The sequence below is a fragment of the Lutjanus erythropterus genome, chromosome 1, assembly GCF_056507025.1.
Source record: "Lutjanus erythropterus isolate fLutEry1 chromosome 1, fLutEry1.hap2, whole genome shotgun sequence".
Classification (NCBI taxonomy): domain Eukaryota; kingdom Metazoa; phylum Chordata; class Actinopteri; order Lutjaniformes; family Lutjanidae; genus Lutjanus; species Lutjanus erythropterus.
In genome coordinates, this window is record NC_139317.1 from 18411183 (window position 1) to 18426254 (window position 15072).

Below are 15072 nucleotides of genomic sequence, written 5' to 3' on the forward strand. Positions count from 1 at the left end.
CGCCTGACAAACAGCGACAAGTGTCCGATTCTTGCTTCATGTGTCTGGCTTCCATTAAAAAATGACTTGCAGCCTGATGCTTTGTAGCCGGTAGTGTGAACAAACCAACAGCAGCAGTTTTAGCAGTTGTTCTGGTAATATGCTGCTTCTGACTGGTGTGGAGTGTGAATTCATTAGATGGCCAGGTCTTGCACTTTTCTTTTTTTATGGTGTAGTTACTTAGATCTTTGTGATACCTACATTAGTATACGTAGATCCATTTGTATCACCAAGACAAATGGCGTGTAGAGGTCATGTACAGTAATTACATCTTTTTCACCATGACAAAGCAGCCTAATTCACTAACATTGCTGTTGCTGTAGCAATGTGTTATGTGATAATGAACAGTGTTGATTTTAGTGGGGTCTTTATAGGAATATTTAAAATCCAACTTCAATTTATTTTGCACAGCAGTTATGGGAATTAGGGCCATTGTTCAGTAAAATCATACGTGGCAAATAATGCCGTTAAATAGGATTAACCTGTGATGACCTGTTGCATGTCCTTTAATGATTTTCTTGGCATGAGGTAGGTGGTTAGCTATTAGAGAATAATGAACAAATCCTGTCCCTGTGCTGATAAATGAACATTAGCTTATGTTGTACAAATCAGGGAAAAAAATAAATCCAATTTTGGCTTGAACAGACTTACATAGCCAACACAATTGGTCATTTAAAAATAAAAGCTGCATGGTCTCTGTACATCATTTGTACTGAAAAATAAAAGATAACCCTGAATTAGGTTATATATCTACTCTACAATGACACTGAAGGCCAGAACTCTGATAGTGTCTGTATTAAATTAATGTTTTCTATAGCATAATGGGGAATCTATACAGACGCATTTATTACTACTCAAAGTTCTCATCTTTTTCATCTAACTAGCCTCGTGCTATAAAACATTAAGTCAGTTCAATCATCTCTCAAGGCCCCACATGGATTTTCTCTTCAGTCTCCTGACCGCTCAGTGATGACTTTGTTAGGAATCAGATGGAGAGATTTTGACACTCGGCGTTGTAGATATCCCTGCGCAGCACAGGCTGCTGTTCTGCCAGGGAGAACGGCAGTCCGTCAAGAAAATATCCCTCGCCTCAAGGCAAATGAGAAATAAATCGTGTCCAATGCTTTGCTTGCTGAAATAATAATAAAAAAAAAAAACAGGAAGAGACCAATATTTCACAGGCCTTTACTCACTGTCTGTACTAATGGCTGTCAGGTGAGTCTGACTGACTGTCAGCAGTGTTCAGTACCAGTGTTTTAAATTGTCTTGTGTAGCCCAGATGGCTCATCTCACCAGTATTTTTTTTGTGGCTGATGCTGTGGGGGAAGAGTATCATAAGCGGCAGTGTAGACAGGAAAAACAAATTCTCTACTTTTGATTTTTGGCAGACTACTTTTATGTATTTTTTTTTTTCCTGCAATGCTAGTAAAGAATTGTGAATGTCTACTTAAAGCTACTACAAGGAACTTATTGTGTTGATATTGGAGGCCCCTGACAAAAATGGAAGTGTTTCCACTGCCATAAATGCAACGTATAACATCAAAAACAAAACTATCTAAAGAAAATTCTCCTCATACTTCTTTTTAACTGGCAAACATAACTCTGCTTGGAAAAATTTAACCATAGGCTCTTTTGGTTTGCACACTTTTCATTTGATTTCCACAAGAATCAGAGCTGGCAGAAGGCATTCAGAATAACTACATAGAAAGAGTCTTCTTGCTGATGCTCTTGTTTAGTCATTTAGGTGATATAGAGGCATCAGTATTAAATTCAGACCTTTTCCCTAACCAGTTAAAAACTCCTTGTTCAGTGGAATGACACAAAATTAGCCGTAAACTTTCGTGGTGTCCAGAGAATTAATCCCAGTGAATTTAGCAAACATCTGACTTTTTCCTCTAAAACCACCATGCGGTTGATTTGAGGTAGTATTGTGTTTTTGAACGAAATTTGAAAATATTTAAATTTATGCACACATTGATGTCAACCTGATGTCAACTTGATATGATACCATCATCGGGTCAGAAGTCTAATTTTTCCATTATCAAATGATAAAATACTTGTAATGCATGTAGCATCATCAGCCGTACTTTGTGTTTAGCACCAGTTAATAAATGTTTGCATCTTTACACACAAAACTAAGATGGTGAACAATATACCTGCTTAACATGTTAGCATTGTCTGCATTCTGACAAGCATTGAACTTCAATGTCCAGTGTGAGAGAAGATTTACAGGGAGTTATTGGGAGAATATTGCAGAAATGTAAGTATGTTTTCATTAGTGTCTAAACCTTACCTTAATAAGAATCATGTTACCTTAGAATGAGCTGTTTAAATCTACAGAAGAGTGCATGAGGTCTAGTACTGCCATGTTTCTACAGTAGCCCTGAATGACAAAGCGAACACTGGCTCTAGATACAGCCGCCTTTGACATTTTTTGTGAGGCAAGAGGGTTCACATTCTGCAAACTGGTCCTTTTAAAGCAGCGCTGTCTGTATGCACAGCCTTACATAGCTGCTCACTTAGCTGCAGACTCATGGACATGTTAATGCAACAATCTGCTGTATGCACATTATCCTTTAATTCAATTCATTCAATTTGCACAGCACCAAATAATAAGTAAGGGATAAGCAACGAGTAGGTGTGCACTAAGCAGTTTTAAGGAAAGACGTGGAGGTGGTTCTTTAATGCACACCTGCAAGTTCATCATCCCAGTTATACCATGGTCATTTCATTTAACAACAATATGAAATAAAAGCATTCAGTTTTTTTTTTTTGTTTTTTTTTTGGTGAAAAGTTTTGTGCTAAAAATCAAAAGTTATGAAGCAAGATCTTACTGTTGTCATGACGAGGAATAATTCTTACCCATTTTACAACTAAGTGGTTATTCACAGTATAAATTATGATGGGGTGAGGGCTGATTTTAACATTTCTTTCAATCTATTTGAAGAATACAGCAATTTCAAGTAATGAGAGACAGCAGAGGAGAGACAAAACACCTGAACTCCATATCACTTATTATATTGAAATGTAATATATGGTGGTTGATACCAGCTCTACTGCTCTTGATATTTCTAACAGACATCCAGTAGTTACAATATCTGTGTTTTCTTATCATTTGTGTTTCTAAATGCTTTCTGAATGCAGTACCGCTCAACATTTTCTCTTAGGGCTTTCACAGCATATCTTCCTTTTATTTGTTGGCTGAAAACGTGACATTGCCAGAGTCAGAGATTGACGTGCACCTCTGTCATTTCGCAGCCTTTCCGCTCTCATTCCAGGTTTGACAGGGTCACACTCTGCTGCATTTTACTTGGGCTTTTGACTTTGACTCTCCAAACGTCAGTCAAGTCAGTTGCAGGGACGGGCTGCCAGTTGGGTTACCCTTGTGTTCTCCTGCATATTTTTAGTTGGGTAATTCATTGTAACTTTTCATTGATATGTTATGTCATGTCCTTTTACTACCTTAGTTAAAACTGACTTTGTTTCATGTTGGCCTCGTCCATCCTAATCTGTTTCTGCTTTCGAGTTGGAAAAGATGAGTTAAATCAGGATGGGCATTCATGTTGTGCCTCAGCCGCCCCTAGATAGGGTGTAACTAAGCGAGGAAAAGCAGACGGGCTGCTAAAATAAATACAATCCATAGGAAACCCTATATTTTCCTCTTCAGTAGGGAAGGAGAAGGAAGTTGTTTCTGTAGTCGGATTTGAGTACAACATGTGTTCCACTCTTCCTTTCCCACTTTCTCAGGTTCTGATCACAATCTACTGGTTGGGTCGCAAAGCCCATCTAGATGCCTTCTATAGCGGCCCTCAGCTTAACTTCAAGGCCTTTGAAGGGCTTTTAGGTTTGGCTTTGTCCAAGGTAAGATGCTCTTAAACACAGTTGTAGTCCTTATGTTTTTTTTTTGTTTTTTTTACCTATATTAACCCTGTCTTCTGACTCCAGGCTCTAGATGAGGGCGGTAATGTATCAGTGAAAGACAGTGGGTACAGCTGGTACCCAGAGAAGGAGGAATATCTGCGCATGAGACCGTACTACAAGATGCAGACTTCTGTGGACAGCATCGAGTCCCTGGACTCCAGAGCCCTCCACCTAAACAGTGAAGGTTTGTTTACAATCTACTTCTTGTCAATAATTTGTGCCTGCGACGCCATATGAAGTGTGAATCCGTGTTTGTTTGGTTGTAAAAGATTGTGACTATGAAGGTTATGTGCTGCAGTTTGCTGAAATCAGTTGATAATCAAACACAGCGGCCAACAGTGACAACCTTTTGTTTTTGTTTTGATTTTGATGCGGTGTGAGTTTCTGCTGTTGTCTCTTTTCTTTGTGCAAACTCACCCTGCTCATATTGATTCCATACAAAGTTCTATTCCAACTTTTTTTTTTTTTTTTTTTTTTCTTTGTTTGGATTTATTTTACAATAACAACCTGCTCACTGAATGTTCCCTCACATCCCTCACATAATAAACATACTGCAAAACATTTTTAGCATATGAAGTGGAGGGAAACGGCAGACAAACTCTTCTTTGTCTGGGCCCTGTTGTAAATACAAATTGACAAAAATCTAATGGTGATAAATATGGAAATAGTGACATAATTAATGTAAAACAGACATGGATCTTTTTTTTCTTTCTTGTATCTAAGTAGTTCTACTGGTTAGACTATGTATACTTATGAAGGGTATTAGGCATGGTTTTAAGTTTACTTAAATATGTCAAAACCTTATTCCAGATGGAGAATTTTATCCCTGGACCCTCTAAGTGATCATTTTATCTTCTCTAATGGTATAAATTGCATCAGGTCACTGAGCCTGCTACTGCAAATTTCACTACAGTGGAACACCTACCTGCCACTGTCACTCATGCCAAAAAACACAAAGATGCATTTATCAAAAACTCATAAGTTGGCGATTCCATATGCAACCATCTTCTTGTGCTTGATCGGCCTAATTTTGTCGGATCAACAACATTCCTGACCTGCTGATCCTCAGTGTGTCATTTGTCTGCGCTCTGCTGTGCTCGGCCTCGGTGGACGTCAGTGATCGATTGTGGCAAGTTCCACACTGTGGTGATAAAGTGTGTGCGAGTGTGACGGGAGAGGGTAAAGTACTTGGCAGAGTGCTCGCTAGAGGTTCGGCTGTGTGAACGCTCAGTCTTCCACTAAAGGTTCTTCTGTTATGTTCTGATATTGAGACTTTTGTTATTCGATCATAATACGTTCTTGGCTCAGTCGCTTCTCTTTTTAGTTGACTGTATCACTTATGTTTCTCCTCGTTGTTTTATCTTTGCTGTTTCTCATTTTCCACATGTTTGTGCGGTCTCAAGGTTGTGGAAGTGATGCAGAAGCTGAGCAGGTGTTCAAGATGGAGACCACGCAGCCCCCAGCCCAGCCAAACAAAGGTCATATCCCACCACCGCTCCTATGGAGAAAACAAGGACAGGAGGAGAACGGACGGGGTTCCACTAGCCCACTCGCCAGGTACTGCAAATATGTCGACAACTGTACACAGAGAGTTCACTCTCCTCTGCTAACTCACTCACCCATAGCTGCTGAAGGACTGTCTGCAGTTGATTTTGTTTTGTTTTTCTTTAACAGTCGATTTTTTATTCAATTTTTTTGTATTTGCAAGTCTAAATCATATGAACGACTTAAACATACCGTAGAGGAGACCGTTTTATTTTTGATTCTGGTCATTTGAATACTGATAGCGGTAACAGAAAGTCTCAGAGAAACGTCTGTCTTCCTAATTCTGTATATAACAAGATCTGCTGTGATGAGAAGAGAACTGGGCTCGATAATATCCGTCATCAGAATAATGACATGGATTGTTCTTGGCTGAAACTCATTTTCTAGCAAATTTCATCATCTTCAAATCAGTTAACGGCTGATCTTCTTTCACACAGTTTGAAGTTTAAATAGCAGACGAGTACTTTTTTTTTCTCCCACTCTAAACCCCAATCAGTGGTTTGGACTGGCATGCATTCATAAAAACAGCCATCACAAAGTACAAGTCCCTCTCACAAAACACACACTAAGTGGTAATTATTTTCAACTTTTTATGGTATTTGAGCCGCGTATTTTTTCTTTTCTGCTAGAAGTAGATCAGAACATCAGAACTACTTTGTCAGGCTCGATTGAGCGGCTGAGTGTGATAAGTGCTTTTTTAACCACTTGTTGGTACTGAAAACAGCAGCTTGTGCGTGTTCATTTCATCTTTTTTTTAGAGTATCTTTTTGTAGCGAGTTTTGGCTAGGAAATTATTATTGAACTAAAATCAACCTTACAAATGTTTTTCAAATTGGTGTGTATCAGCTTAAAGGTACCGCTGTGAACCTGATCGCTGGCAAAATGTATCGTGGCAACCTAAAATAATACTATTTTAAAGGTGTGGTGCGCTGTTCTGGAGAAAGATTGTTTATATTTGAACTCAACAGCCAAACAAGTCCTCCTTCAGTGCTCTTTTGGAAGATTTAATGCCTCTTTTGCTCCTCCTCTCACAGGCACAAAACTCTCAGCGACCTGTTGCTGTTTAGCCAGAGTACAGTTATGTGTTTCGGTCTTAGACACTTTTTGTTCCCCCTTTTACAGAGTGAGGGCTGTGAAAACACCAGATTGTTTTGTTTTTCAGTGTAGACACAGAACATGGAGCTAGAGGACCATAAGGAGATGTTCACTAAATCTGATTTGTAAAAAGTGCTCTTGGATTAGAATAGCACACCCCAAGTGGCTGTATTTAGAATATTTTCACCTCTTGACCTTGCCATCAGACAGTCTTTTCTGATTAGAAAATGTCGCTATATAAGCCAAATATCGCTCTCTCCAAACCAGCCAGACTTCATTGGCAAAACTGTTAATTTTACCTTGCAGAAAACAGGTGTTCCGCGTCTTCCACTGCTTTAATCGGCTAGTTTTTTTGTGTTATTTACTGGTGAATCCAAACTAAGCCTTTAAAACACCAAACAATAACACAAAAAACTATGGAGTCTTGTGGATCTGGAAAGAGCTATATGTCTTATAGCAGGTCCTCTTCAAAAAAGGCTGTCTGATGTTTTGCTGCAGACTCTGTCCTCAGCAGTACAGCTGATCACCATGTACTGCATGTTGACTACAGATGTGTACCTCAAACAACCCCCACTTCAAAAATCTGAACTATAAACCTTTAAAACTTTAAACTGTTCATTCTGTGTGAATCGTTGAGGACCGACTGGCCTGCTGAGCCGGTGTCTTCATGCCGATGATTTAATCTGTTTGCCTCTAGTCACCATGGTAACCTAGCGCTGAAGACTCAACACGTGGTGGCAGATCACCTGCAGGTTGAGTTTAGCTTCAGACACAGATGACAATATACGATCTTTGATGTGTCAGGTCAAGGTGTTTGCAGTGAGCTCAGTCCTCGTCCCACTAGTCAGATAATGTGTGTGAAGAAGTGTGGATGTCGGCGCTCTGCTTGGCTCTGTTATTACTGACTACCACACTACCTACTACTCTACCGCTTGGACATGGAAAAGCATTGTAACCCTTATCCTCAAACAACACTGAATTTGCCTCCATGCATTAAAGTCACACTTCTGCCTTTTTTAACATTTTGGAGCAGCTTTGTGCTGTAACATTTTTTTTATCCAAAGCGATCTGTGTGATGATCACCATTAGCTGTGGGTGTACCACTCTTTGCTGCAGCATGGAAGAAGCCCCTCTCTCTCCTCAACCCCACCTCACTGTGTCTCCTCCTGAGTGTGCCTTCGATGAAGATCTTTTCCTGCAAGCTCTGAGTGAAGACGACTCGGATGAAGATTACGCCGAGGCGGATCCCGTCCTGGATGACTTGTATTTCCGGCGGGTGCAGCAGACCCTTCATCAGACATCCACAAACTGCAGCTATGACCGCTTCCTGCCCCAGAACTGGACACCAGAAGAGGAGACTCGTGTGCGCACGATCTACCTCGGCTCTCGGAGAAGACCCTGGTATCATAAAATGCAAGGCTTAAGGTCTGTTTGCTGTTTTTACTGCTTTATGATGCAAGGCAGTGCTGATAGTGCAAGTGTGAAAGCTTTTAAGATTTACTCAAAACTAATACAAGGCAAAGCTGACACTGCAGTTTTGTACTTTTGCTGTATGCTTAATGTGCAAAGTTGTTGATGTATTGCTTGAACAGCAAGTAATCCTGGTAACTTTAAGGAAGGAAAAACACAACATGGCCGAAAGGCTGGACTCTGACTTACAGTGCTGCACCTCCTTTGGTGAAATTTAAAATGAAACCTTTGTAGTGTAGTGCTAAAATAACCTGCTGTGTGACATGATGGCATATGGTTAAATGTCTTCTGTTGAGTATTGATTTTGGCTGTAGATTGAGAGAGTTGTTTTAATCTAGCTTAACTACAACAATAGGGATGGGCATTGAGAGTTAATTCCAAATAAGAACTAATTCCAAAGAAGTCATTGAGAAATTTTAATTTTTATTCTGCTTATCGATTTCTGCACAAATTTTGCTTGCACTACTTTAAAATTAATCTAATACCTACTGTATAGCAATCTGCTTGTTACGTGCATGCATGTCTTTCTGTCTCCTGCATTTGTGTTATTATATCATGATTCTAGCATCGTTCTCAGTTAACCTGCTCAGCCGTTGCCAAGTTGCTTGGCCAGCAGGTGAAAAGTACTAATTGTCTTGTAACAATCACCTCAACTTAGGAAATGCTATGCTACAAAGCGCTTTACAATAAAGTATCCTCAATAAACCCCAAAATATTAAAGAAACCACCATTATTATGGTCATCTAGCTAAAGGTAGCTTAGCCTAAATGTTACCAGTGGAAAAACTGAGCTATCAGTGGCAAGTAGTGTTTCACACAACTCTCAACAAATCCTGATCAGCAAACTAAATCCTAGTTTGCTAGGTACAGGGACACAGCTACCTCTAGCTTTGCAAATAACCATTAACCTGCTGAACCCAGCGTCTTGAAATTTTTTATCCTATTTCTTCTCATTTAGAATAACTCCTCTGTTATTTTTTTTAGTCTACTGTAAATCATCTTGCACTTATTTCATGCATCTTCTGTTTCTTTTCTTCGACTGTAGCCATAAAGCTTTGCGTTCTTCTGAGGAGGAGTTTGACTTTGACTTAATTTCCTGGATCATGACATCTGCTGCTGTACAAAACATCGCCGCCACAGCTGGAGAGCCTCAAAAGCATCTCTAAGAAACTCTCTCCAGGCCTGAACATTCACTCTGGCCCTGAAGATCCATACCTGATGGCCAGACACAGTCCCAAACCAAGCGGCAACCTCTGGGGATGAAAAAAAATGAAGCCAACGCGGAGGTGCCAGGAACTTTGATTGGCCACTTGAGGCTCCAAAAGCAAGTCAACCTTCATAGACCCCCATATTAAAGTGCCCAACTTTAAAGCAGAAGTAAACATTTTTTACAGCCTGGTACCAAAAACAGTTTTGGTGTCCATAACTAAATGTTCACCCCCAGTATAGTTGTCATGAGGTGTAAATTAAATGATATTAAGGCTTCGGCTGCACTCAGGCAGAATCAGGTGTTGCAACAATTAATAACAGAGCTGTGCTGCGTTTATTTGTGCTTTGAACATGATCACTGTGACACAATCAGGAAATAATGTCTAATTTTTCTGATGCACCAGCTTTCTTGCAACCAATGCTCCCTCACCTCATTCAGTCTCTACCTTGCAGAATCACTGCTGTGCTCTCTCTCTTTCAAACAATGGTCACAAAACCAAAAGAAACTTCTTGGCGTCACTATTTTGGTGGGTACACACAATAAATACAACAAGGACACAACTCAGAGAATCATCATTTGGTCACTGATGTGTGAATAGCACCTGGTTTTAGTGATATTTCAGGCTGACTGTGGAGCAGTCTGATCGCCAGCTTGTGATTGACTTGACTGATTCTGTCTGAATGTAGCCTTAAAGTTATGTGTGTACCAGCTTGAGTGAAGGGTCGGTGTTGTCACCTCTTGGTAGCTGCTTCATCCGGCCACCTTAGCTCCACCCATGCTCCACTCATTGCCCATTTTTGGATTAGTCAGGAGTTAAGCGGGGCGAGGTGCTGCCTGCCACTGGAAACGACTGGAACCACCACACCAAGAGCTTCACGAGGCCTCTTCAGAAACATACGGGTGACATCACCGATGTCCCAAACACACAAACCATACACACTGTTACAGATGGACAAAAGCTCTATCACACTTATCTTGCTCATTATCTTGTCACGTACCGAGTGCACCTGTTGGTTTTGCATTTGCAAATCTTTAATCCCTCACGCTACATACTTTGGTAAAGATATACAAATGTTACTCTGTTTTTCCAATACATGTTTTATGACAGGAATTAAATTGCTTTGAATTTGTCACTGCTTGTTAAATTATCTGGCCTTTATTCAGGCACCTTTTTATAGTGCTGATGATGTAAGGACTTTTTAACGGCGTCATTCTGAGTGACTCATTAGTTCATAATAGTTAAACAGATGACTCAGGCCTTGTGTCATCCTGCGATAGCCATAACAGAACCATGATAGCTATAACAGAATCATGTTATTTATAACACCTTTTGTGCCAGCAGCGCAAATGTTTTCCAGTTTACTTTCTGTGTGAATATGGCTTTGGTGTGGAAAATACTGAATGTCATCGCAGGTCAATAAACTGACTAAAATATTGTGCAGCATGTGATTTATTTATTTATTTTTTTTCCATTAAATACACTCTTTCTGCCAAGACTTTCTGTGTGAGTGGTGGGTTTGTATTAAAGCTGTGGTCCTGAAATATCTGTCAAATAGCATTGCCTTTTTGTATGTACCAGTGCCTCTTCTCAACATCACTCTTTCTTTTGTCAAACCAGGCGCCTTTTTCATATTTAGATGCATAATGGTGCTCCTCTGTCTTTGACTCCGTAGAGCATATCAAATCCAGGTCAGACCTGAGAGACCAGTTCAGGTCAACCCTGGCTGGATTTGGTAAGTCCTGAAGGTTTGGGCATAAACTTGGAGCTGAACCGCTTTGTTGCTGCTTCATCTGAATGTGCTTCTGTTTGTATTCAGCTTCCCTACAGAGGAAATGATGCTGCTAACATAATTTTCCTTTTCATAAAGATGGAGCACTCGGTGTACCGCCCACTATTAATTATCTGGGCCGGGACTTTGACAGTAGAATTTATGACAAACTGCAGGATTGTTTGTGATCACAGTCTGGGTTCCTCCCATCAAATTATGTCACAGTTTTGATATACCACCTGCTAAATGCTGCTCTAAGTTATTTGAATGTCACATCTGACATCCTCTGTTGCCCTCAGCGGTGCTATTACTTGTTGCAAGTCATGGCTGTTGTGTTTTCCAGACAGCAACATCTGTTGCCATTTGTTCTGCTGCGCTACTTGACTTGCATGCTACTCTCCTGCTTGCACTTGGCTAAGGATTCTGTTGCTGGGATGCATAATGTGCTATGCTGTAGCTGTTAATGCTGTGGCATACTGGCCTGGCCTGTGAGAGAGCTGGAGTGGTTGTCAGTATAAGATGGCATGTTTGAGTGCTCTGCATTGCAATATGACTATTCATCATGCTTGTTATAAACTTTCATGCAAGTGCAGTGTTTTAAATGCCGTCTTCATTTTCTCTGGATATCCATTATTTATATTCATGTCTTGCATTTTTCTCTGTCTGAACCAGGAGCAAATCCCTGAGTGACATCCCGATGATTTATCCTGCGCGTAAAGTTCCTGATGAGAAAACCATTTATGATGTGGATGTGGACACTGGCATGTCAGGGGAATGGAGTCAAGAATACAAACGCAAGTGTAGTGTTGCTGCCAAGGACAGTGAAGCTCAGTGGCAGGATGTAAGTCTAGAAAAATCTTACAACAAAAAGCTGTTGATTAAACGATCTCACTACAAGGTCCATTTAGTAGCCGTCAGCATGGCGTACGCCAATGTTCCTATCCTGGAACTGTAGATATTCTTTTTTTCTGAGCACTTTAAGAGCTTTAAATGCACAGACTCATAGAAAAATAATCCCTCTTAATCATCATCTGTGACCTACCAGAAGTGTGGTGCTCTGCCCTTTGCCCGTACCTTCATATTTTGTGCTGCGAATGCTTTACCGATCCAAAACATCAGCTATTACCGTCCTGGGAATGAGACCCAACAAACGACTTATCTTCCTGATGCATTTACAAACAGCAACAGATAAATCCTACTTATTCTGCCTTTAAGGCATCCTCATTTTAAAGAGGAAATTTTTAGATTTAAAGTTTATTCTTTATCTTGATAACCCCTTACAGTTTAAGTTGAGCCAAAAGATGAGCAAACATCATCTGCTGAAAGCACCAGAACTGCTACTGAATGGAGTAAGAGTTGTCAATACTGAATCTGAATATGATAGTTCCCATAAATTCCTTAAAATTTGAAATTGTTTTGTCAATAACTGTCTGTCGCAAAAAAAGGTTGTTTTGTAGCATATAATCAGTCAAAAGAAAATGTGTTTTTAGCCGTAAAGTACTGATAATGCAATCACATTGTTGCTTGTGTGCATACTGCAGTGTGAATGGGTTATACATGTGTTTCAGGACTTTACAAAGTGGAAGAACCGTCGCAGGAGCACCAAGTCTGACCGCAGGAAGTCACAAGACAGAGAGCATGTCACTAACCAGATGATCAATGGAGCTTTGACTAACTATGAAAAGAATGAAGCAGGCAGACTGCTAAAGAGGTACACCCCTGCCACAAATGTACACTTCCAAAACCTGTTTTTTACTAGGAATCTATTTAAAAGACCAGTGTGTAGGTTTTAGTGGCTTCTAGCAGTTAGCTTGCAGATTAAAAACATGTCAATGCACCCTGCCCTGCAAAGTGTGCAGACCTGAGAACCTATGATAGTTCTGAAATTGCCGATAAATGTGAAAACTGTAGATATGGCTTATTGTAAGGTTTTCTTGGTGATTATACACTAATAAAAGATACTTATTATTAAAGTTATCTTAGCCTAATGAGTATTATATTCCATTTCTCGCATATTCAGCCAATAAACCCATGTAAGTCTTACACACTGGGCCTTTTAAGTGTGTATGAAAAGCTGCTGACCTCGCTTGAATAACTGTTCAGTATGTCACAGTGAACTCATGTAATATGACACACACACACACACTCTGCTTCTTTCATTACATCCTCCTCTTTTCTTACATGCCATTTCCTCCAGAGACCAGCAGTCACCACGCAGGCACACCCCTGCCCCCCATCCTTACTCCACCTCTCCTCCATCCAAATCATCGAGCTCTGATCTCCGGCCCCACACTCGAGCTCTGCTGGCCCGCAGCTACGCCACCGAGGCACCTTTTAGTCCCACGGCTCCACTTAGCCTCCATAACTCAGCCCACACTCCGGTAAGTTGGGTTCTGTTTTACTTCCTTTTGCCTTAATGAATGTCCCTGGCTGTGTTTACTGAAGTATACTACATCAATGATAACAGAAGAGGTTCCTCAGATACAAGTGCAGTAGTACAAAGCAAGCTGTATAACAATGTGGAAATGAAGGCAAGTGGAGGTACTAGTATTCCCTGGTATGCTTTTGAAAACACTGGTTACCCCTACTTCCTAAAATAATTATATGATAATAAGTTCAATAAAAAATTTAAAGGCAAGTCTGATTAAATCATTTTTATACTAATTATTCCCATTTTCAGTGAAGTCATTAACTGCCAAAAGCTGTCAACTACTGTAAAACCTCACAGAAAAAGACAGTCATGTTTGTTGTGAGAGGAAAGCTACTTTCTGTATTGCGTGACAGATGAAAATCAAGATAATGGATTTGTGGTTGAAATGCAGCAGAAATATAGCTGAAAACACAGACAAAGAAGCGAAACACAAAGTGAAAGTGGAGCAAACAGCGCACTAGGCTGAAAGAGTATTTATATTGAAAAAAGTTTGAGAAACATTGGTGTGTAACAGGTAAAAACAAAAATTAATTTTGCACTTTTACACTCTGTTTACGCATGTCTTCTCAGGGATCCACAGTTGGAGCCATGCCTGCCTCTGATGGGAACGTCTTAGGAGAGGACAGCCACTTTGCGTCCTTGGCGTCAGAGGGAGCAGGAGTTATCACACCTACTGTGGACTGCCCCTTCAGCTCCCAGACCCAAGTCAAAGCCCAGGGCAGCCCAGAACATGTTTACACAAACCAAATCTCCATTCTGACCACAACTCTACAGCCAAACAAGACCACAAAGTCAACCATCACCAGGGATCCTACTGTAACTGTGTTGAGCCACAAGGAATTTCCTCTCTGTCCTGATCCAAAAGTTCCAGCATTTTGTCCTGATACAGTTAATCATGCAGGAACTGACACTCTGGAGGACCACCAGAACCACAAGTCCCAGGAAGAGAGCCAGACAGCTTCTTCAGAACCAGCTGTGGAGGCAGGCAGAAGTCAGCAGGCTGCAGGCACATACAAGTACTTCTCCAGAACTGGGTCGTGGTCTGGTTCTGCCAGCCTTCCTCGTGGTTACCGCAGGTCCGAGGGTTCGACCCGTCTCTCTTCTGCAATCACACCCAGACCGTTTGGGACCAAGCAATCCAGGGTGTCCTCGCTGCCGAGACTGTGCAACGTGAGTTGGCTGATTATCACAGATATACCATTGTCCTTGTCTCTTGTGTTGTTTCCTGTCAAGATGAACTAATATTGCTGTTTCTTCAGACTATATCAAATACATAAAGTTCTGTCCAATGGCATTTTTTAGTTTCTGGCTCTGGGAAAATAAGGAAAAAACAGCCTAAATGTGTGTGATTTGGTTGAACAGATTGTCCAGACATACAGTGTTAAGACATTTCCCTAGTCTATGTAATCTTGTTTTGCTAGCTAATGTAATATTTTTTTCATTGCCTTTCACTGAAACTGTTTGGAGTGGCCCTAGGGAGGCCCACCTCCCACTTCAAAAACCTCTGGCTTTAATAATAAAATTTGCATGAAAAGGCCAAAAACCTCTTTAAAAATTGATTACACAGACAGATTTTTAATTTTTAAAAGTGCT

General features: G+C 40.5%; 2 protein-coding genes across 4 annotated transcripts in view; both read left to right on the top strand.

Moving 5' to 3' along the window:
• Window positions 1–15072, top strand: part of LOC146332798 (LIM domain only protein 7-like) — a 45415-nt gene that overhangs the window by 13707 nt on the left and 16636 nt on the right. For all 3 annotated transcript variants that reach the window (XM_084715501.1, XM_084715509.1, XM_084715518.1), the window contains exons 6-12: window positions 3787–3900; window positions 3985–4144; window positions 5364–5517; window positions 11721–11889; window positions 12617–12759; window positions 13246–13429; window positions 14050–14649. In XM_084715501.1, coding sequence (XP_084571627.1) covers window positions 3787–3900; window positions 3985–4144; window positions 5364–5517; window positions 11721–11889; window positions 12617–12759; window positions 13246–13429; window positions 14050–14649 — 1524 coding nt within the window. The remainder of the gene's footprint in view (window positions 1–3786; window positions 3901–3984; window positions 4145–5363; window positions 5518–11720; window positions 11890–12616; window positions 12760–13245; window positions 13430–14049; window positions 14650–15072) is intronic.
• On the top strand, window positions 7416–10714 carry LOC146332799 (uncharacterized). The gene is made up of 2 exons (XM_084715529.1): window positions 7416–8025; window positions 9115–10714. The coding sequence occupies exons 1-2, from the start codon at window positions 7676–7678 to the stop codon at window positions 9233–9235; spliced, it is 471 nt and encodes a 156-aa protein (XP_084571655.1). The 5' UTR covers window positions 7416–7675; the 3' UTR covers window positions 9236–10714.